This window comes from Oryx dammah, unplaced genomic scaffold, assembly GCF_014754425.2.
Source record: "Oryx dammah isolate SB20612 unplaced genomic scaffold, SCBI_Odam_1.1 HiC_scaffold_23, whole genome shotgun sequence".
In the NCBI taxonomy this organism is placed as follows: domain Eukaryota; kingdom Metazoa; phylum Chordata; class Mammalia; order Artiodactyla; family Bovidae; genus Oryx; species Oryx dammah.
The window spans coordinates 32021238-32045633 of NW_024070207.1; the positions used below are offsets into that span (position 1 = coordinate 32021238).

General features: G+C 36.2%; 1 protein-coding gene across 14 annotated transcripts in view; it reads left to right on the forward strand.

Annotated features, from left to right (window-relative positions):
* The window catches only part of THOC2 (THO complex 2), a 120195-nt gene that overhangs the window by 25676 nt on the left and 70123 nt on the right, over window positions 1-24396 (forward strand). For all 14 annotated transcript variants that reach the window (XR_005725319.1, XR_005725318.1, XM_040265214.1 and 11 more), the window contains exons 5-8: window positions 2360-2430; window positions 3321-3442; window positions 3989-4122; window positions 15809-15975. Coding sequence is in view for 12 of the 14 variants with exons in the window: in XM_040265214.1 (XP_040121148.1) it covers window positions 2360-2430; window positions 3321-3442; window positions 3989-4122; window positions 15809-15975 (494 nt within the window). In the remaining 2 variants the exon portion in view is untranslated. The remainder of the gene's footprint in view (window positions 1-2359; window positions 2431-3320; window positions 3443-3988; window positions 4123-15808; window positions 15976-24396) is intronic.

Sequence of the window (24396 nt, forward strand, 5' to 3'; positions counted from 1 at the left end):
GATTAGGATGGCAAAATTGGAAAGAGAATTTCCCACACCTGCCCCCCTCACTCACTCACTCCTGCCCTTGGCAGAAAAAAAAAATGATCCCAGGATGACCCCAGACCAAGATAGGGGAGTAGGAGTAAGAATGAGAGCTATCTCTAATGATAATGATCATGATAATTCTAATGATTATAACTGTAATAATAATATAGGTGCCATTTTGGACCATCTTCTATATCAGAAAATTGAAGCTTAGGAAAGTAATTTCTCAAGGCTACACAACTAGTAAGGCAGAGTTTGAACCTGGGTCTTTTTGGTTCTAGAGTCCATGATCTTTTTACTGCATCATGTTATCTTTCTAATATTTTGACAGTTATAAGGGAAATCAGTGCTATACTTTCCTGGTTGAGATAGCATTTTCCTTTAAAAGACTGATCATGTAAGGGTGAGCGGGCCTGAGAGGTATTAATATATTAACCCAAAAGGAAAGTGTAGTGTAACTCGATGCATTGTTGGGACCTCTGAGCTGGGTTAGGTGATTGGTAATAGTGGGCCTAGAGTTTTAAATGACTAAGGACTTTTTAGTAAAATCAGAGGGAAATTAAAGAGAACTTTGATGCTGATTTGGGGTCGAGGAGTCAGGAATAGTATATGAATTTATTGGAATAGTTTCATGAGTTAGAATAAAAAGAATAAATTAAACAGGGAAGGCATAATTTAGATAATAGATTCCTGTGTTGATGATTGAGATAACTTTAGCTAAATTTACTGAGGTCTCATTAAGCATTTCCTAACATGGTCAGAACCCAGAGAGTTGTATTATAATCAGGTCTGGTGGCTAAGAGAGTATATTTGGTTTGTAGAAGATGAACCTGCTACCCAAGTACTCTCATTTTAGGGACTTTGGAGGTAGATTTTAGGGACTGTAGGGCCTTGGAGAGTAGATAGATATTGGTTAAAAGAAGAGGCCCAATTTATGTTTGAAGTTCTAGGCTGGGGAGGGACCAGAAAACCAGCTAGTGGGGAGACCACTTGGGAGTCCCTGGAAAGGGTTGACGAGATGCACATGAATTTAAAGTCTTACTGAGGGATTGAGATTGTACTGGAATTTACAGTACATTACAGAGTGTATAAATTGCACCCTGAAATTCCCTTAATACCCTTGATCTGATTGTGTGCTTAGCTATAGTAGTCAGAATGTTGGGAAATGGCACTTTCCAAGAAGGAAAAGTAGAGAAGGGCCAGGAAAATGTGGATGTGTTTAACAAGATCTTCTTCTCTTTTGATTCTTAGTGATGTCAATAGAAAGTAAACTGAAGGAAAGCAGTGGTACAATGTCTGTCTGAGGGGAACCCTAGAACTCTTAGAGGAGAATTTTTATTGCATCACTAAAATGGGTGCCTTTTTCTGTAGTACATTTTAAATATGTTGATTTTTAAAGTAAAGTAATGGTGTGTAATCAGTTAAAACAATAATTCTGAGATCAATCTTGTAATTCTGCTAATCCTGGTTGAAGTTTTTGATCCTTAGCGTTTAGAACTAATTGTTTATTTCCTCTATACTTTAGATGAGAAAATTGTTTGACAAATTCTTTGAATAATTTACTGAAGCTCAAGGAGGTGTCATTTTCTTAAAAAAATATTTAAGTAGGAAGAAAACGAAAACCTTCACTGAATTTTTCTTTGCTGACTAGAACTGTAATTCAAAATAAGATGTTAAAAGTATCTTTTAATACAGTTTTCATAGAGTTGGTGACCAAGTAGCTTGGTTAGAACATGGTACGTGGTACCAATGTAGTCAGTCAAAGGCTTGATCTTCATGAATAATAGTGTCTGTAGTATTAGAAGAGATCTTTGTTGTCACACAGTTCAATTTTCCACCTTATTGTCTCTGACATGTGGTCATTTAAACTTTGCTTGAATGTTTCCATTTTTTTTCCTTGGCTATGCCACATGACTTGTGGGTCCTTAGTTCCTCAACCAAGGGTTGAACCCAGGCCTTGGGTAGTGAAAACACCAAGTACTAACCACTGGACCACCAGGAAATTCCCGAATGTTTCCATTTTTTTTTGAAAGCAGTAGTTTTTTAAAGCTTTGTTGCTTCCAATGCCTTAGCACATAGCTCCATAATCAACTGACCATTTTATCGATATGCAGTTGGTCACAGGCTCAGTCTTCAATATCATGAGAAATTAATTCTAATTATTAATATGCGTATGAAGGACAGCTTATACTTACCACAGTTTAAACTTTTCCCCCCAATTCAGAATGAGGTATTTTAAATTTAGCTAGTTTTAAAGAAGCAAGATATGTTATAGTTCTGTAGTCTAGAAAAATCAATCAAACTTTCACCTTTTTTTCCTTCATCATTGTAGATATTGAGACAAATTGTTTAGAAGAAAAAAGCAAGAGAGACTATTTTACACAATTGGTATTAGCGTGTTTGGTAAGTTTTAAAAAATACTTTCCATTTCTCAATTTTTTATGGAATGATTGTAATGACAATTAATCATGTTAATGGAGAAGGATATTGACGTTTGATTGACTGTTCATTATAAGGTGAGACTTGGGTTTTGAAATGGAATGCTTTGTAAAATTAGACATGCTATTTCTATGAAATAGGCATGCTACTGTATCAAACTATCTATGCATATAGAACCTTTGGTGATATTCCTGACCTAGAAAGTTTCTAACTAAGGAAAAGGTAAGCATCTATCAGATGAGTAGAAATGATGTGGACAGCTTTTAAACTGAATGATTTTTCATAAACTATTAGGCAAGGAGGAAAAGAATGGAGGTAGTTTAAAAATAATAAATTCTAGAACTTGTTATAATCATTGTCTAGTAAACCATTTTATGCTCATAAATTTAGAACCAAGGAGGAATGACATTACTTAGACCTGGAAGAATGTCCTTGTCTTTGCTGCACTAGAATCTGACTTAAACAGTAGAAACCAAAGAAGGCTGAAGTGCTGCATTATTTTAAAGAAAATTCAATTTTAATCAGACTTAATTTTAATCAGAATTACATCTGTAGTTCTTGTCATTTGTAGGCTATGGAGAGCATGAATATAATTTTTAGTGAAGTTTTAAAAAGCTACATGTTGTATTTTTCAATACTTTGAGAGTCATCATTTTTGTTAAATTTAAGTTCTAAGCCTTTTTATAAAGTTGTATATAAAGTTGTATATTTTATAAAGTTGTATATGTGTATATATATATATAATATGTGATTTTAATATTCTTATTTGAGAAAATTATTTTGCATGTTTTAAGATTGTGGATGCATAGTTGGAATGCTGAGGAATAAATGGCCTTTAATATTTTTTAATACAGTATTTAGTTTCAGACACAGTTCTAAAGGAACGCTTGGATCCAGAAACATTGGAATCATTAGGGCTTATCAAACAATCACAGCAATTCAATCAAAAGTCAGTTAAAATCAAGACAAAACTCTTGTAAGTACATGTATTTTTATGTTGCAGATCAAGTGCCTGTGTATGTTTTTTACTTCCCATGTTGAATACCAGACATTTTTAAAGGTGTTTTGAAGACTTTAGTTGTTTTTACTGTTAGAGTGTGTCTTGTGTTTTTCTTTCTAAGAGTGGCCTATGGTTATTGAGTCAGCAGTGAACTTTACCTGTGTGAAACCAATGTTAATTTTTTTTCCTTATTAGAAGTTAAAATAATCAATGTTTTTATTACTACCAGTAAAATAATTTATAACTAGAGTATATTCTTGTTAATGATGGAGATAGTGTTATGTTAGCAGTATCATTTCCTTGTGTAGCTGGTTTCCCCTGTGTAATTCATATTGGGGTGTCTCTTATGAATCACTGTTATTTTCTATCCTAAAAGATACACAAAGAGGTAAACTTTCAACAACTGTTCTTTTGGTGGTTTAATATGAGAGAGAAAATTCAATGAAAAGAATACATTAATTTTATGCAGGCCTGTTAATTGAAATTAATTTTATCTGCTTTGTGATGTTTATCTAATTTCAGTTATAAGCAACAAAAATTTAATTTGTTAAGAGAAGAAAATGAAGGTTATGCCAAGCTGATTGCTGAATTGGGGCAAGATTTATCTGGAAATATTACTAGTGATTTAATCTTAGAAAATATCAAATCTTTAATAGGTAAGATGTACATCATATGGTATGTGTTACTAAGAATAAATTTGACTGTTGAAGAATATCCATAAAGACAAACTTAGTGCATTTTCTATAGATCTTTGTTTTTGAATTAAGAAACGCGAGAAGTGTTCAGCTTGTTCTTTTAAGATTATTATCAACAGAAAAAAATTTGAGATGATATTTGTAAGAAATCTTTTTGGTACTCTTACCCTTGTGTTTAGTTTCTGCTCTCTAGTATTTCTATCTTTAATTTTTAGATATTTTCCAATAATTTTATGGAGGGCAGAAAATAAGCAAAAGTGAAACTTTAATAAAATCTTTGATGAACTCTTGAAATGTGGAGATGTTCAGTTCTTTTGAACTTGTTTTTAAAAATACTAAGCAACTTTGATACACATTTTATCTGTTAAAAGTAAGTGCAGCAGATGTTAAAAGTGTAACAAAGAGGAGAGTATTATTTTCCCTCCCTTTTGAATAGAATTTCTTTAGCATTGTTCTTTCTGTTTTTAAATTTATTTGACTGCATTGGGTCTTAATTTGCAGCATGTGGTGTTTTCGTTGGGTCATGTGTCGCAGCGCTTGGACTCTGGAGTGTGCAGGCTCAGTACTTGTGGTGTGCAGGCTCTCTAGTTGTGGCGTGTGGGCTCCAGAGTGCACGGACTTCAGTAGTTGCAGCATGCAGGCTGAGTTGCTCTGTGGCATGTTGGGATCTTAGTTCCCTGACCAGGGATTGAACCAGCATCCCCTGCACTGCATGGCAGATTATTAACCATTGGACCTTCATGGAAGTCCTAGCGTTGTTTTTTGTGTTGAGCATTTGGAAGAAATAGTTGTCTTCTATAGAAAGGAGGAATGAATGATAGAAAAATAAGGTACTTCTGATTTTTCAAGAATGGAAAGAATTTTTGCTATGTGTTAGGTGTTATGCTCTCTCAGGGAAGATTTTGTAACAGTTGGATGTCTTAAGTGTTGAAACCTGTTGGAGAAGTCATATTTTCTGCTTCACTAGTTTTATATAAAATTTTATTTATTTGTTATTTTTGGCTGTGCTGAGTCTTTGTTGCTCTGCATGGGATTTTCTCTACTTGTGGTGCATGGGCCCCCCATTGCCGTGGCTTCTGTTGTTGAAGAGCACAGGCTCCAGGACAGGTGGGTTCAGTAGTTGTAGTGCACAGGCCTAGTTGCCTTATAGCACATGGAATCCTCCTAGACCAGGGATTGAACCCATGCCCCCTGTATTGGCAGGTGGATTCTTAACCATTGGAACACCAGGGAAGTCCTTCACTGGCTATATTTTATTAGAGGATATGTCCACTCAGTCATGTCTGACTCTTTGTGGCCCCATGGACTGTAGCCCACCAGGCTCCTCTGTCCATGGGATTCTCCAGGCAAGAATACTGGAGTGAGTGGGTTGCCATTCCCTTCTCCAGAGGATTTAGAGGATGCTTATGCTCAATTCTCAGTTATTTTCTGTGGTTTTGAAATTTATGTATGATTAAGAGAGAAGAGGTATCCTAGTCCTTTCCTCCTTTCTCCACTGGGGACCCAGATAAAACTAGATTTACTGCAGTTATCTTTGCTTTTAACTTAGGCTTTTGGTGACCAACTGGTATAGAGGTAAGGAACTTTTAGTTTAAATTTACCCTTTTCTTTGAAGTAAGTTTTATTCTGGCAGCTGATTAAGTCTCTTTGCTACTTCCATTGTCAATTTAACACCAAGGCTGGCAGTCCCCTAGGGCTGCAGGGCTCTTGCTTGCTTAAACTGTGTGGCAGTGACCCATTAAAAAAAATCACCTGTAGAGTTTCCTTTCTGTTCTTTCCAGGGTAGGCTCTACATTTTTCCTGCAGCATTTTGATCTAGTTTGAGATGTTTGTCAGTACTACCTTGCTATAGGTTTGTCTTTCCTTGTATCCTGCCATGTACTGTCAAAATGGTATTCCCTACATAAAAGTTCTGTGCTGTATGAGTCTTCACATTTTTAAAAACTTTATCTGCTTGTTTGTTGACATCTCTTGTCTGTCCTTGTTCCTTCTATCTTTTGTCCTTGTGAGTTTATACTTTATTAGTTCTTTGTTATTTTGGGAACATTTCAGAGAGGGACTTTTGTATGCTTTTATCTAACTGAGAATAACATACACTATGTACTTTCTTTTCTTGAAATTTGTCCCTATAAAGAACATGTTATGTTACTGTATCTGAAGAACAGTGTGGCAATCACAGCTGTAAGCTCATGACTCACATGGATATTCCATGAGTTTAAAGAATTTGATTTCTTGGGCTAACCCTCTATTCTAGTCTGTCAGGTGTACTACAAAGCATGATAGCCCAGAAGCACTCAAATGGCACCTCTGCAGTGTAGACTTCTTTGGCTACCCGACCCCCACCCCAACACTCCCTGTTGTTCACTATATTCCTTCTGAGCATTCGGCACGATGTAATATGCACTGTATTTTATGCCATACCCACTGGAATGTAAGTGAGTTCCGTGAGAACGAGGGTTTTTGTCTGTTTTGTTTAGTACCTCTAACCTTAGTGCCTTGTACATAGGTGCTGAATAAATACTTGTTGAAAAACAAATGAATGTTTCACCCTTTCTAGGATAGTTTATACTGATTCTTAGCCTCTTTCTCCCAACATGGAGGATTTGAGAAAGTTCATTTCCCTGGCTCAGCGTTTGTTTCTCTTTGGCTAGCTGATTCCTCTCCTCCCCCATTGTCTGAGAAAGAAATTTTTCATAGTTGAAGTTAAGACTGAGTACTCACTCTTTCAGTGTTAGAATTTACCAGATTCCTCCTCAGTGCAGACTCTAGGTAGTCCTTGTCTCATCTGGCCAGAGTTCACTAACATAGCATCCTGCTTTTCATGACATCTTTGGATGAGTTTCCTCTTGTTTATTCCCATTTTTTTCCTCTCTAGGAGCAATCTAGACAGATAATACTTGAGTTATCTCAGGTCTGATTTCCTTCACCAGCCACTGACAGAACTGGTATCTTGTTTGGGAGGCTTGCATTTTAGATACACTTACATTTCAGGGTACTTGGTCTGATCAGGAGAAGTCCTTATTTATCATTCTATAATTTAAAAGGTAAGTATTTAAATGAGGTATTTAAATGCTCATTTAAGTACTCATTTGCTCCCTAAAAGATTCTGGCACATCAAAATTTTATGTCCTAAATATGAAAAACAGTATTTATATTCTGTCAGATAGCCTTGGGCTGTTTACTGCAAGCAAGCAAGGATTAGGAACAGTTATGAGTCTATCTGGTGGTTGCAATCTCAAGTCTGACAGTAAGTTTGAGAAACTTAATAGGAATATATAGTGATTATTAGGCTCTTGAGCTGCTATGTCATAGATGCCTCACAGATGATCCCCACATTGAGATGGCAAAAAGCATATTTTAGAAATTAGGGGAAAGAATATCAGAGATGGACTCTTTGTTTTTTGGCTATGTCGAGCAGCTTGTGGGATCTTTTCCCTACCAGGCATTCAACCTGGGCCCTTAGCAGTGAAGGTGCTGAGTCCTAACCACTGGACTGCTGAGAAACTCCCAGAGATGGACTCCTTTGATTGCTGAACTAAGCTATAAACTGTCTATTCTTCTGTATGCCCTTCAGAAAAAGTAATAACTAGTAGGTATTCTTTCCTTTTCTTTCTTCTAAATTAGTGGTCAGCAAACCTTTTCTGTAAAGGATGAGATGGTAAATATTTTTTTCCTTTGTGGGCCATATGTTTTTTGTTGCAGCTACTTGCTTTTACCATTGTAGTGTGATATCAGCCGTGGACAATATGTAAATAAAGGAGTGTCTGTGACAGCACAACTTTACTTACAAAAATTGAATGGGTTTGATCCATAGGGTGTGGTATGCTGATTGCTGCTGTCAGTCAAAAGTTATGGCTAAAAATTAGTCATGGAGCTAGCTTGAGTTTAGTTTTGGAGACTGAAAATTATTCTTGCTGGTTTGGGGTTTAGTGGCCCAGGATCTTTTTGGCTTTGACTCTGATTCTTTCCATCTCATGCAGAATCAGAGCCCTCTTCGCCAAACCTCAGGACCTTCATTTGTCACCTGGTGTCCAAGGTTGTAAATCTGACTGGAGGTGGGAAAGGTGGGGTGAGAGTCTTTCCTCCTCTGGTCTCACAAGCCCTCTTAGTTGCTTGTTAGGTGACCAGAGAAACATTAAAAACAAAACCCCAAGTCAAATGATTTTATTATTTGGCAGATTATGGGACATTTAACCCCTTTGAGTACATTGTCTTGAATGTACTTAGTATTCTGTCTTCAGATCAGTTTGGATATAAGAGCCATTCAGCCTTGAAGCTTCTTATTGTATCAACACTCTCCTATCCCTTGGAAGCGGAAACCAGTTGACTGCTTCCTTTACCTAAGGCTTTGCTTTATTGGTGTTTCTTTCCTATACATGAGTTACAAAGAAGTCACTTATCTCTACTATGAAAAAGAAGACAGCAATCGGTGTTCTTAAGTATAGTTTTTTTTTAAAACTATTATACTTTTATTTTGTTGGATGCATTGCTCTGCATCTTGCTTCTTTGGTTCTTGCCTTGAAATGTGTAGTTTTTTGCAAATACTGTTTCTTAGAAATAGTCTAGCATAAGTTTTCATTAGCCTGTTTTAGTCTATTCAGGTTTCTATAACAAAATATCATAGACTGTGGGGCTTATAAACAACAGAAAATGTATTTCTCACAGTTTTGGGAGCTGGAAGTCCAAGACCAGGGTGCCAGCATGGTTGGGTTCTCATGACAGCTCTCTTCTGGGTTGCAGACTGCTAACTTTCTGTTGTATCCTCATGTGCTAAAAGGGGCAAGGGAGCTCTCTTTTCTAAGGGCATTACTCTGATTCATGAGACTACGCTTTTATGACCTATTCATTTCTCAAAGAGCCTACCTCCTAATACCATTTCATTGGGTATTAGAATTTCAATATGAATTTTGGAAGTACAAAAAACATTCAGACCATGGCTTAGCCTGCTTCTAAAGTAATTCTGCATGCCAAAGCTACATCATGTCCTTTTGTTCAGAACATGGTTTTTCTTTGTCTTATAAGGTTTATTCTGTCAGGAACATGATAATTGAAGCTATCATTCTGTCTTATTGTTAAAAATGTATAGGCTGGACGTCTCTCCCCATGTTTACAGTGTTACCCAGGTCTTTTTGTTTCTGTTAAGAATCTCAATTTGACCTATCCCTAAAAGAACCATTGTCACTTTAATCATGTTTTTTGCCTCTAATTGCAGTTAGTTGCTCTAATACTGGCCATCTTATCCATCTTTGGGGAACATTCAGTTACTTTTCATTGCACTTTTTCCAAAGATGTATCATCCAAAAGGTTTGAACTTTTGTTACGGGTAGGGAAGGCATTTTATTAATCTCTGTATCACAAGCATTTGGTACATAGTGGGTAGTTACTTAATGTTTATTTAAATGAAGGAATGAATCCATGGTCATTACAGGTCTACCATTTAAAATGTTATTTCCCATATGGTTCCCTGTTTGTTCCTGAAAAAGTGTGTGTGTTTGTGTGTGTGTGTGTGTGTGTATGTTTGTGTGTGTGTGTGTGTGTATGTGTGTGTGTGTGTGTATATTGCTTAATGTAGCTGATATAGAGGTAGGGGGTAGGCTTTATGCTCTTTCTCAGGATGACATGACTATCAATGCTTGGGCTGGATAAAAGCCCTTTTAAGATGTTTGAGCACAAGATTGCCTGTTCTACCACAACTGCCATTAGAAAAAAAATTATTTTGTACATTTTAAGCTTACTTATTGATACTAAAATCTTAATCGTATATGAAATAGCTTAACTGTTATTTAGCAAATCTCTGCCATTTAAAAAATGATTTTCTAAATCCTTCATTTGGTTTCTTTTTCTTTGTTATATAGCATATGTGTGTTAGTCGCTCAGTCGTGTCTGACTCTTGTGACCCCATGTACTGTAGCCTGCCAGGCTCCTCTGTCCATGGGATTCTCTAGGCAAGAATACTGGAGTTGGTAGCCATTTCCTTCTCCAGGGCATCTTCCCAGCCCAAGGATCGAACCCTGTTCTGCATTGCAGGCAGATTCTTTACCGTCTGAGCCACCGGGAAAGCCCATTATGTAGCATAGGTCATTCCAATCGATTGGACTAACTTATGGCACCTGAGACATATAACAGAAAACTCATAAGCCAGATTTTTTTGGTAAGAAATGCAAACATTGTCATCTGTTATAAATAAATGTTGCGTCCTGTTCGTCTAGGTTACAACCTTAAATTGCCTCTAGAAAGAAATTGGTTGATATTACAGATCACTGTAAAATAACCTTGTGGAATAATATTGTTAAACAAAACATAATATATCAATGGTTCATTCTGTATCACATTGAAAATATAAACTGTAAAGCAGTGTGACTGAAACACAACATTTCCATGTAATATGTTGCTGTTTTAGTCCTTATACACAAGTTTTGTGGATTGTAGCTTAAATGGGTAATTATAAGCTAACATTTTTTTCTAAAGTATATTCAGTGTATCTTTTGTTCTCTGATAGAATAGAGCATTGTTCATTTTTATTTAGTTGAGTGAATTTTTATATTTAGTAAATGTAGCAGTAGTTATAAGGTTGGAAAGTTTGCTAGATCCTACTTCCATACTCTATTGTTAGTGTTATAGCAGTTTGAAGGCTTTTTTTTTTCAACTTTATCTAGGCATGAAGTGTTAGTTGCTCAGTTGTGTCTGACTGTTTGGGACCCCATAGACTGTAGCCCACCAGGCTCTTCTGTCCATGGGATTCTCTAGGCAAGAATACTGGAGTGGGTGACCATTCCCTTCTCCAGGGGATCTTCCTGATCCAGGGATCGAACCCGGGTCTCCTTCATTGCAGGGAGATTCTTTACCATCTGAGCCATCAGGGAAGCCCATCTAGGCATAATTGATGTATGATAAAATGTGTGTATTTAAAGTGTACAGCTTGAGTTTTAACACCTATATACACCTGTGAAAACCTCTCCACAATCTAGATAATGCACATTTCTATCACCCACCCTCCAGATTTCCTCTCGTCCCTTTGTTATTTCATTCCTCCTTATTTCCTCCCGGAATAATCAATGATCTGCTTTCTTTCTTTTTTATAATGCTGTTGCATTTTATTTTAATTTGTAAAGTTTTAAAAATATTTTGTCTGTTCTTGGTCTTCATTGTTGAACATGGGTTTTCTCTAGTTGTGGTGAGCAGGGTCTAATCTCCAGTTGCATCGTGTGGGCTTCTCATTGCAGTGGCTTCTCTTGTTGCAGAGCACACACTCTAGGGCATGCAGGCATCAATAGTTGCGGCTTGCGGGCTCTAGAGCATGGGCTCAGTAGTTGTGGTGCATGGGCTTAGTTACCCCATGGAATGTAGAATCTTTCTGGAGCAGGGATCAAACCCATGTCCCCTGCATTGGCAGGTGGCTTCTTAACCACTGGACCACCAGGAAAGTTCAGTGATTTGCTTTCTAGACTATAGATTAGTTTACATTTTCTATAATTCTTTTATAAATGAAATCATACAGTGAACTTTTTTTTGGTCTGACTTATTTCATTCAGGATAATTATTTTGTAATTTATTCATGTCGTTGCTTGTATTAGTCGTTCTTGTTATTGTTGAATAGTATTCCACTGTATATTTACAGTTATACTGTACTACATTTTATCCATTCACTTGTTGATGGATATTTGAGAGTGTCCTATTATGAATAAAGCTACTGTGAATATTTGTGTATAGGTCTTTGTATGGACATAGACATTTTTTCTCTTGAGGTAAAACCTAGGAATGAAATGGCTGGGTCATATGGTAGGTGTTAAGTTTAACTTTTAAGGAAGCTGGTGATTTTATAAAGTAGTCATACTATTTTACATTGTATATTTCCACCAGCAGCATTTAAAAATTCCAGTTGCTATTTTGGGGTCACTTGTATATTCATAGGCCATACTTTTTGAAGGTGTAAGGAAAGGCAAAAATATTCAGAAGTTTTCTTCCCAGAGCTTTAGGTAAACATCTCTGTAGAATTCATGAAAGTCGAGCTCTTTTCTGTAAGATGATCATTGTATTGGTCCTTTCTTTCCTTAGTATGAGAAGTGGAAGAAAAATGTATTCTAAGCTTTGGTTTCATAAAAGGAAGAAAGAAATACTTAAATTTGGAGAGTTTGGTTTTCTAAGTGATGGCTAAGATACTGCAAATTAGACATTAGCTTTATAGCGTTTAATATACTTAAGTGTGGAGTTAGTAGAAGTAACTCTTTAATAGAGAAATCATTAATATATTATATAAGAATTTTCTTTGAAAAATCCTCTAAGTCATCCATAATATACAGTGGTTAGACCCAATATCTCTCCCTCAATTGACACTGTTCTTTTTTGCTCCAGCATTAGAATAAATCAGTGTTTATTTGCTTGCCCCAGATGAAGTGGTTAGCTTGCATTTAGGGGCTATGCCTAATGAAAAATCTGTTATTAAAAATATAAGAATTCCATTCAGCTTGGTGCACAAGGCATAAAGGAACTGATATAAACTAAGGGAACAGCAGAGTGATGTGCTCATTCTGGGTCATCAGCATATATTATTTTGAGATGGATGGTGGATGAAATTGACTATATCATTTATTTTTTAAATTAATTTTTAAAATTTAATTTTTATTATAGTTGTTTTACAATGTTAGTTTCTACTGTACAGCAAAGTGAATCAGCTATACATATATATATAGCCCATCTTTTTTGGATTTCCTTCCCATTTAGGTCATCACAGAACTTTGAGTAGAGTTCCCTGTGCTATACAGTAGGTTCTCATTAGTTATCTATTTTATACATAGAAGTGTGTATGTGTCAGTCCCCATCTCCCAGTTCATCCCACTTCACCCTTCCCCCTTGATGTCCATATGTTTGATCTCTGCATCTGTTGTCTCTATTTCTGCTTTGTAAATAAGTTCATCTATACCATTTTTCTTGATTCCACATATAAGTGATATTATGTGATATTTATTTTTCTCTTTCTGACTCACTCTGTGTGACAGCTTCTAGGTCCATCCATGTCTCTGCTAATGGCACAATTTCGTTTCTTTTTATGGCTGAGTAATATTCTATTGTATATATGTACCACATCTTTATCCATTCATCTGTTGATGGACATTTAGATTGCTTCCATTATCCTGGCTGTTGTAAATAGTGCTTCAATGAACATTCAGATGCATGCATTTTTTTGAATTATGATGTTCTCCAGGTATATGCCCAGGATTGGGATTGCTGGGTCTTATGGTATTAGGTTGATGAAAGAGTAATTGCGGTTTTGGACCCTGAATTTTAAATCATTATAACTAGACTCAAAGACATCTTTATTAATCAAAATAGGAACCATTACAGTCAACATATTTTTGCCAATGAGAAATAAGTTTGTTTATTCCTGTAGCATAAAAATTTGTGCTTTGGGATTCAGTTAACTTTTGGAAAGTATTTTCTGTCTCCTGATGATTGTGGAAGCATTTTCCCTGCAAAAGGTTATCGAGATGCTTGAAGAGGTGGTAGTTGGTTGGCGAGAGGTCAGGTGAATATGGCGGATGAGGTGAAACTTTGTAGCCCACTTCGTTCAACTTTTGAAGCATTGGTTGTGTGCTGTGCAATTGGGTGTTGTCATGGAGAAGAATTGGGCCCTTTCTGTTGACCATTGATAGCTGCAGGTGTTAGTTTTCCATGCATCTCATTGATTTACTGGGCATACTTCTCAGATGTAATGGTTTTGCTGGAATTTAGAAAGCTGTAATGGATCAGACCGGCACACACAGACCACCAAACAGTGACCATGACCTGTTTTTGGTGCAAGTTTGGCTTTTGGAAGTGCTTTGGAGCTTCTTCTTGGTCCAGTCACCGAGCTGGTCATCGCTGGTTGTTGTATAAAATCCACTTTTTGTTGCATGTCACAATCCAGTTGAGAAGTGGTTTGTTGTTGTTGCATAGAAAAAGAGAAGATGACACTTCAAAGTGATGACTTTTCTGATTTGCAGTCAGCTCACGAGGCACCCACTTATCAAGCGTTTTCACCTTTCTAATTTGTTTCACCCACTTATCAAGCGTTTTCACCTTTCTAATTTGTTTCAAATGCCAAATGACCACAGAATGGTTGATGTTGAGTTCTTGGGTAACTTCTCATGTAGTTGTAAGAGAATCAACTTTGATGATCCTCTCAATTGGTTGTTGTCAACTTCCAATGGCCAGCCACTGTGCTCCTCATCTTCAAGGCTTTTGTCTCCTTTGCAGAACTTCTTGAACCACCATTGCACTGTATGTTTGTTAGCAGTTCCTGGGCCTAATGCGTTGTTGATGTTGCGAGTTGTGTCCACTGCTTTACGACCCATTTTGAATTCAAATAAGAAAATTGCTCAAATTTGCTTTTTGTCTAACATCATTTCCCTGGTCTAAAATACATATGAAATAAGTAGCAAGTAATGAGTTATTAGCCAAAAAACATAAAGTGAGAAATGTGCATTAAAATGTTACAGAACATAAGCATATTTATTTAAGAATGCATTCCAATATCAAATGGCAAAGTTCAACAGTGCAAAACCACAGTTACTTTTGCACCAACCTAATAGTTCTGTTTTTAATTTTTTAAGGAACCTCTATACTGTTCTCCATTGTGGCTGTACCAATTTACATTCCCACCAATGGGAGTGTAAGGCCAGACACTATAAAACCCTTAGAGGAAAACATAGGCAGAACACTCTATGACATAAATCACAGCAAGTCTGTTTTTGACTATATCATTTAAATGATTCGTCTCTTTTATTTTGCATTATTTATTATGTGTAAATGGTTGCATTCTCAAATGCACATGTGATCTAACTGCACTATAATATGGTTATAGTAACAGCTGAAGATGAATGCAAATAGAGGTAATAATAGTATTGAGAGTAGGGTGGCTGATAGGAATGTTTATTAAATTCATGTCTATTGGCCTTTTTAACTTTAGGAGATTAGCAAGGGTAAGTAACCATCAGTCTCTATTAAGTGCTTCTTTCCCTTTTCTATCCTGCTCTACCTAGATCGTTTTCTTCTTCTCTGTTTGCTTGTGTTTTCCCCAGTCCCTTGGTATTCTCATATCTTTAGTATCAGCAGTGTACCTGATTTCCTTTAGAATTACTGCCAAAACTATGAATATATAATTACTTTTTGTAGCTTTGTTGTGTATATAAGATAAACTAAAATATGATTCTAAAAATGATGCTCTACTTTCACAAACCTGAACTTCTAACTTGTTTATCCACATTCCAAATAGTTCTGCATAAAAGTTGTCTAACTTGTAAAACACGTTGTTTGATTTTCATATTTTGATAAGAATTAAAAATGTGAATCTGTTTCACTAATGTGAGTAAACAAGAACTGATGCGATAATGTAGCATAGAAGGTTCACTTGACTTAGCGTCACAGGGTCCTGGGCTCAGCTGTGTCAGTAATCTGCTCTGTAATCCTGGGAAAGTCATGTTTCTCATCTGTAAAATGTTGGGGGGTTGTCTTGATGACCTTGAAGATGAAGATTTCCCTCTGGGGCAGAGAAGGCAAACTTGTAAAAGAAGTTGTCTTTATTTTATGTAAGTTGTCCCTGAAAGTTAATGATTTTTCTAGAAATGATGTATAATCACTTTTGAATTTGTGTATATCTCATCTGTTACAGGATGCTTTAATCTGGATCCCAATAGAGTTCTGGATGTCATTTTAGAAGTGTTTGAATGCAGGCCAGAACACGATGACTTCTTTATATCTTTATTAGAATCTTACATGAGTATGTGTGAACCGCAAACACTGTGTCATATTCTTGGGTTCAAATTCAAGTTTTATCAGGTAAAAAAATATGTGTGTGTGTGTAAATTTTGTGATTTTATATGTAAAATTTAATTTGAATTTTATTTGTAAATGATTGGTTTCAGCTCAGCCATTTTAGCAGAATGGATAAGAAACTACATTAGTGGTATGAGTGATGTGATGTGAAGGCCTAATAAATTTTTGCCTTGAGAGAGATGGAGTCAGGGAAGACTTACAACATTTTTTTTGGAACTTGGTGCTTGAAGGCTGTACGAGTTTGTTGAGAGTTGTCTGTGCAGAAGTAACAAATAGTGTGTGAATGAAGACGTGGGAGATAGAATGTATATAACAAGTTGAAGAAATGGTACTTAGTCTCATGTGGCTGGATTGTAAGATATGGGGGAAGAAGGGACAGGAAGTGAGCTTGGAAAGGTTGGCACAACTTTAGATTGTCAGGAGCCTTGAATGCTGTGTTGAGTTAGAATTTTATCATATAGGTAGTTACTGTTGAAATTTTTTATGGATGTGAATAAATTCTTGAGGCCTATCTTGCATCATTTTTCACTTAAACCACTGCATAGTTATCTTGTAGATCTGTGGCCTCTGATTATTTCTCTTTCAATCCATCTTTCATATTATGGATGTACTACTGTTACATTCTGAAAGAGATCTAATTAACACACTGCTTAAAAACCTTTGCTGGCAGGATGAAATTCAAACTTCTAAATGTAGCAGAAAAGGCTCTTCACAATCTACTCCCATTCTTTCTTTCCAGCCTTATCTTTAGTAATTTTTTTTCCTGTCACATCTAATATTCTAGTCATATTAAATTACTAGCTGTTACTTGAACTTTGGTATGGGCATTGCTATGTATAGACTTTTGTCTAAATGCAGTTGCTTATAACTGGAAAATGTACTTACCCACCCCCTCTCATCTGTCTTTTCTTCATCCTGTAAATTCTTATTTATTCTTTAAGATCGAGTACTTCTTGAACTATAAAAATTTTTGGTGGACACTTCACCCATGCAGAGTTTAAGTCACTTCTTAAATTCTGTTCTCATAAAACTTAACTCAGACTTCTAGCACATATCAGGTTATATTGGAATAAACTGTGTCTGTCTCCTTTGCTAGGTTGTGAGTCATTTAGGACAGGGTCTATATTTTACTAATTTCTCTTGATTGATTTTGTTGCTTAGCCTGTAGTAAAAGTTCACTAATTATTACAAATGAATGATCTATGTTTTAGGAAGAAAATTCTCTTGATAACGTGGAGGATTTTAATGTAATAAGGCCTCTATTGTCTTTCTGGTCTAGCTTTTCTAATTTGTCTACCTGCCTGGGATTTTCAACTAGTCAGGAAATACTCATTTACTGAGTTTTTATGGTATGTTGTTTCTTTGTGTTAAGCACTGAGGATACTCTGGAAAAGAGTGTCTATTCCTGTCCCTGAGAGCTCAAGTTCAGGATAGAAGGACAACTTCTTTCAGGATTCTCAAATATAATCCACCTACTGCCTTTGGTTATCTTAATTTTTCCATTTCTCTATAATGTTCCAGAAGAGAAATTAGTTCAGAACTAAAAGCATATAGCTTTTTGGTACCAAACAAGAGAAGTGTCAGGGTTTTGGGGCAAGGGCATTTCACCTTTGTTTAAAAATTAATGATGATAGTCATTCCTATTCCTACTGGCAGCCAGGGAGTCCACTCTTAGTATAGAGAAAGAGAAGTTCAGGTGTTTAATTGCACCTTGATTGTTTTCGATTTGAGAACATGAAGCCAACTGCCGAAGTGACAGGGTAGCTGAAATTTAACTTGAGCATGATTAATTAGGATAGAGGTTAGGACTTTGGAGACTGAGGGTTTCAGGGCTTATTGCAGTGAATAATGATGACCTACTGCTTAATATAGTATTGTTAGTTGAATATCAGTTTTAGAATTAAAACTTTCTGTATGAGACTATTCCTCATAATGGTAACACTTTTTGAACTGAATTAAAATATCCCTAGGGGTTAACCAATGTTGAAATGATCCTTTTTCTTAAAAGTAGATAATGGGGCCTTTGTCTTACATAAGAAATGCTCAACCAAAAAATATTTGATTTAGAAATAACCTATTATTGGAAAGAGTAACCCTGGTATTGTTCTGTATAACACCATTTGCTTATTTTTATTGCCTGAGCAATCTTATTTTGGGAATCTGTAATCTTAAGGACCACTGAGGGCAGGGGAAGAAATGTAAGAGACTTTATATAATTTGTAGTCTGGTGAGGTAAAGTAAGAAAAGCCACGAAAATCAAGAACTGCTGAGGGCTTCTAACCTGGGGAATTGGTTCCTACGTGTATATGCTCATCCTGTGTACTGGGCTCTTGCCTAACTCTACCAACCCCAACCCCCTGCCATCACTTCCTGAAAATGTTTACTCCCCCAGTCCACAACCCATATTTTCACCAATTGGAAATTATTTGGATTAACCAGGGTTCTTTTAATTTTTTTTCCTTAATGCTAGGACTTCTAGGCAAAGGTAATTATTTTGGCTATAAAGTCAGAGTGATTTTATTCTGATTTCAGCCTGGGATTACCTGTACTGGATGTTTTGACTTGGAAAGGTGGTAGGGATGTAAGTAGTTTTATAACAGACTCTGGAAAATTGGGCTGATTCAGTTCCCTTAACAGAGATTGCTGGAATAGAGGGTTTAGGGTCAGCACGAAGGGCAAGAAGAAGGGAGTACTAGAAAGTGTGAGGATACTGAAAGGCAAACTTGGCTGGGTTTGTCTTGCCACAGGAAAAGGAAGGAGATGATGACTCTCACTCTTGTCCCAGCTTCTTAGTTTCTTGATTCAGAACACAGTAATAGGAGTACCATCATTATGCACTATTATAACCCAAATATACTCATTTAAGGAATATTGACTGAACACCTCCTATGTGCCAGGTAGTGTCCTAAGTGTTGCGACTACATATGTAAGCAAATACAAATCTTTGCCTTCATGATGCTTATATTCTAAGCAAATCATATGATACATTAAAAGGTGATCAATGAGAGGGGGCAAAAGAAGACAGAGAACAGCATAAGGAAGAATGAGAATACTAGTGTGGTGAAGTGGCAATTTTAAACAAAAAGTAAGAGTAGACTTCATTGAAAAGGTGAGTTTATTTAAGCAAAGAAACAGATGATGTGACAGTGTAAACTGAGGATATTTGGAAGAGCCTCCAGGCAAAGAGAATAGCTACAGCAACAGTCTTAAGGTGTGAGCATGCCTGATGTGTTGAATAACAGCGAGGAGACCAGTGTGGCTGGATCAGAGTGATTGAGTGGGAGAGTGGTAGGAGGTGAGGTCAAAGATGAGGGACCATATCACATGGAACTGGTGCAAGGTTTCTGACTCCCAGTGCTGGGTGAAGCCAGTGGAGGTTTTGAGTGATATGATCTGGTGTAGTTTTTTTCATTTTGTTTCTCTTTTACCTTTTCATTTTATTATGAACATTTTTAGACATATAGAAAAGCGTGAATAGTGTGACTACCCATAACTCTATCACCTAGAAGTATGTTTATTAACACATTGGTATAATTTTGGGGGAAAATATTAATTTATATTACAGATCATGAATGGTTGCTCCTAAATACATTAATTTGTATTTTTTAAAAGGACATTTTTCTATACAACCATGATACGAATTTTGTATCTAACTAGACTGCTATCATAGCTCAGACCATATTCAGATTTTCCAAGTTGTCCCCCAAATGCATTTACACCTGGTTTGTTCAAACGATGATCCAGTCAAAGACCACACAAATATAATATTTTATTTTGGGGATTTTTAAACGCTCTTTTAATTTAGAATAATTTCCCCCACCCCTTCCATTAATAGCAGTGACTTGTTGAAGAGAACATTCCCAAAGAAGACTCCACCTTTTAGATTTATCTAATTGCTTTTTGTGGTTGGTTTAATTTGTTCTTTATCCCCTGTTTTTCTTATATGCTTGGAGTTAGGGCTAAAGGCTCGACTATGTTCAGGTAAAATATTAGTGGCAAAAATACTTCATAGGTTGTGTTATATGTTTCATATTGCATAGCATCTAATACTGACTTCTAATATTTCAGTAAGTTGATGACAGTATAATCTCGCCATTATACAATGACATTTCCCCATCTTGTCAACAGCAAGTTATCTGTAGGTTGATATTTGGTAACATGTGAATATCCAGTTTTTCATCAACCTTTCATTAAGTGTAATGTAACTACTTGGATGGTAGTTTTCTGAGTCAGTTATTTCCTTTGGGATTCCAAATTGTTGGTTCACTAATTTTATCTTGCCGTCTACATTTATGAGCCATAAGTTGTCCCTTTTTAACTTGAGTTGTTTGGTTATTCTGCAGTACAGTTCCTACTAGAAAGACAAATACTTCATTTTTTTCCCCACATTAATTACTAGCCATCAGAGTAAGGAGTTTCTTTAGTAGACATATCTAATGGTGACATGAGTGATATGTGTGTGAGAAAGAGACAAGAGAGACAAAAAGTGTGTTCATGTGCATTTTGACTTCGGTTTTCAAAGAATCAATATGGTTATGATAGTAGTGGAAGTAGATGATGTTCTGAATATATTTTGAAGGTAGAGCCAATAGTATTTGCTGATGGATTAGATATAGAATGTGAGAAAGTAGAGTTAAGGACTGTCCTAAAAAATTTTTTTTTTACTGAGTAGCTAAAAAGATAGTTTTTGTCATCAACTGAGATAGGGTAAATTTCAGGTGGAATGAGTTTGGAGTACTGTGGGCAGGAATCAGGAATTCAGTTTCGGGCATGTTAAGTTTGAAATACCTGTTAGAGATTCAGATATCCAAGTGGAGATGTTGAGTAAATAACTGGATATTGGATTTGGTGTGCTGGAGAAAGAACTAGAAAGGGCTAGAGATAGAAATGTGGGTGCGAAAAGCACATAGATATTTAAAGTTGTGATACTGGATGAAATCATTAAGTTGGATAAGAGAACCAAAGGCTGAGCCTTGGGGCACTCTGATGTTAAAGGGCCTGGGAAAAGAGGAGGAGCCAGCAAAGGAGATATAGAAGGAACACATGTAAGGTAAGAGGAAAACAAGAATATAGCATCTTGGAAGCTAAATAGAAGGAATGATCAAGTATGCTAAGTGTCTCTGACAGGTCATTTAAGATGAGGACTGAAAAATGGTCATTGGATTTATTAGCAGGGAGTTCAAAACTAGCCATATTTGTAGAGTTTGAGTGATGTTAAAAGAGAATGGGGAGAATGGAATTAGAGACAATGAGAATAGACAACTCTATAAAGGAGTTGCTACAGAGAGGCACAGATTAATGGAGTTAGCTGGTTGAGGAAGTGAACTAGAGATTTTCTTTGAAGATAGGAGAGAGACTGTTTATGTGTTGATGGGAATAATTGAACAGAAAGAAACTGGTGATGCAGGAGAAAGAGAAGAGAATTATTGAATTAGTGTTCTTGAATAAAATAGAATGCAGCTTATAGCGTAAGTGATGGATGAACTTTATATAGGACCACAGGGAATTCACATATAATAACAGGTGGAAAGGTAGAATATGTGGGTACACTTGTTGGTAGGTGGATAGATCTGATGGTGAGAATTTGTAGAGGTCCTGTTGATTGATCCAGTTTTCATGCTGAAATAGAAAGCAAGTTCATCAGATGAGAAAGGGAATGATAGAGGAGGTATTGGAGCCTAGGAGAGAAAGTAGGAAATAGTTGCATAAGAGAGTATGAGAGTGAATGGACTAGAGAAATAAGAGTATAATTGGCCAGTGACATTAAGGACCCACTTGAGGGTGGATATGTGAAATTAGTACTTTGAGGAGTTGTAGCTATTGGTAATATTAGAATTTAGGATATGGAGTGAATGGCTAAAATAGAGTAGAGGAGGTCTTTGCAAGAGTGGAATTCAAGGAACTGAGAAACCAGCATGTTGGAAGTATCACTAACATGTATATGGAAATCTCTAAAAATTAAGAAAGGAATAGAGTTGGAGAAAGTGACACTGAATCAGAAGCTAAGATCATTCATTGCTAAGTAAAGGGCAGTGACCTAGGGGTCCATAGATGACAACAGTAGTACATAACTAAAAGTGGCAGAGTACAGAACTCAGAGCTCTGTCCCTTCATAAAAGCAACTGATGAACTGGCAAAAAAACTGTCAATCAACTTTCACAGAACTCTGGAATTTAGTAAAAACTTAACAACCAAGGGATGATTAGGTGAAGAAAAAAGCTACTGTTTGGGATAAGAGAGCTCTGTGGCATTTTAAATTGCTTGCCTACTATCTCACACCTAGATTGATGGTGGCTGTGAAGATAAAAGCCAGCATTCCTAGTACAGATTGCTAATGCCTGAGGATATAAAGAATTGTTCTCAAAGAATTTGGCCTGTCTGGCTACTCCCTGAAGGATTGGTGCAAGGGCTTGTCTTTGTTTTGCCTGACTGGGATCATCCCTCGGGCTAGGGTGAAAGTGAAGTCTCTCAGTCTTGTCCCACTCTTTGCAACCCCATGGACTATAGCCTACTAGCCTACTAGGCTTCTCCATCCATGGGATTTTCCAGGCAAGAATACTGATGTGGGTTGCTATTTCCTTCTCCAGGAGATCTTCCCAACCCAGGGATTGAACCCTGGTCTCCCACATTGTAGGCAGACGCTTTACCGTCTAAGTCACCAGGGAAGTCCAGGGAAGATCCCATCCATGGGAATCTCCTAAAAATACCTTCTGGATCATGGTATACCCTGCTGCACAGTGTCCAGTGGTGCCTTATATAGTCTGAGGAGCAGAAACAGAAAAGAATGAAGAAAAATCATCAGAGCCTAACAGACCTATGGGATACCATCAAGTATACCAATGTGTGAGGAGTTCCTTGGCTGTCCAGTGGTTAGGACTTGATGCTTTCACTGCTGTGACCCTGGGTTCAATCCCTGTTTAGGGAACTAAGATTCTATATACGGTGCAGCCAAAAAAAAAAAAAAAGTGTGTCAGTATGTACATTGTGAAGTCCCAGAGGCAGAGGGGAGAGAGAGAGAAAAGGACAGCATATTTGAAAAAATAATGGTGGAAACCTTCTCAAATTTGATGAAATATATGAATCTACACATCTAAGAAACTTGAGGAACACCACATGGGATAAACTCAGAGAGATCCACACTGAGATACATTATAGTCAAATTATAATATAGTATATTATATATATATTATAATAGTCAAAGACAGAATCTTGAAAGCAGCAAAACAGATGTGACTCATTCATACAAGTGACCTCAATAAGATTGACAGCTGATTTCTTCAGAAGGCAGTGTAATGGACTATATAAAGTACTGAAAGAATGAAACCAAGAATTCTATATCCAACAAAACTATCCCTCAAAAATGAGAGATTATGATATTCCAAAATAAAAGCTGGGGGAGTTCATCACTAGCAGACCTGCCCTATAAGAAATGCTAAAGTGAGTCCTTTGGATTGAAATGAAAGGACACTAGACAGTAACTTTATGCCATATGAAAAAATAAAGAACATTAGTAAGTGTAACTAATAGCTAAATATAAAAGCCAATGTTATTGTATTTTTTGGTTTGTAGTTTCTCCTTTTTTCTGATATGATTTAAAAGACAAAAGAATAAAACAACAATTATAAATCTAGTTGACACACAATGTGTAACAATATAAAAGGGAGAAGGATAGAGATTTATAGATGCAGAATTTGTATAATATTGAAGCTAAGTTGATATTAATTCAAAATATGTTATTATAAGTTTAGAATGTTAATTGTTAACACTCAAGGTAACCACTAAGAAAATACTTAAAAAATAAATAGAAGAGGAAAGGAATAGGGAATTTAAAAAAACACTAAAAAAGTGATGGAGGAAATGAGAAACAGTAAAATAAGACAGGAAACAGATAGTAAAATGGCAGAAGTCCTTCCTCATTACTAATTATTTAAATGTAAATGGGTTAAACTTTGTAATTAAAAAGCAGCATTTGGCAGAATGTATAAAAAAGCAAGGTCCAGACCCACCAAGATCACATGACTTTTCTATAGTGTTAAAATTTATTGTAATAAAATGAAAGGGAAAAAAAGCATGATTCAACTATATGTTATCTATAAGAGACTTACTTTAAGATCCAAAGATACAAATATGTTGGAAGCCAAAGTATCTAAATAGATAACTAATGCAAACAGTATCCAGGAGAGATGGGGTTGCTGTATAGACTTTTAAGTCAAATTTTTTTTATAATAGATATCAAAGGACATTATATATTGATAAAGGGTCAGCCTATCAAGAACATAAAGCAGTTAATAACTGTATATGCACCAAACAGAGCCTCAAAATATATGAAGCAAACATTGGCAGGATTGAAGGGAGAAGTAGACAGTTCTACAGTAACTATTGGATATTTCCATACCCCACTCTCATTAGTGGATAGAAAAATTT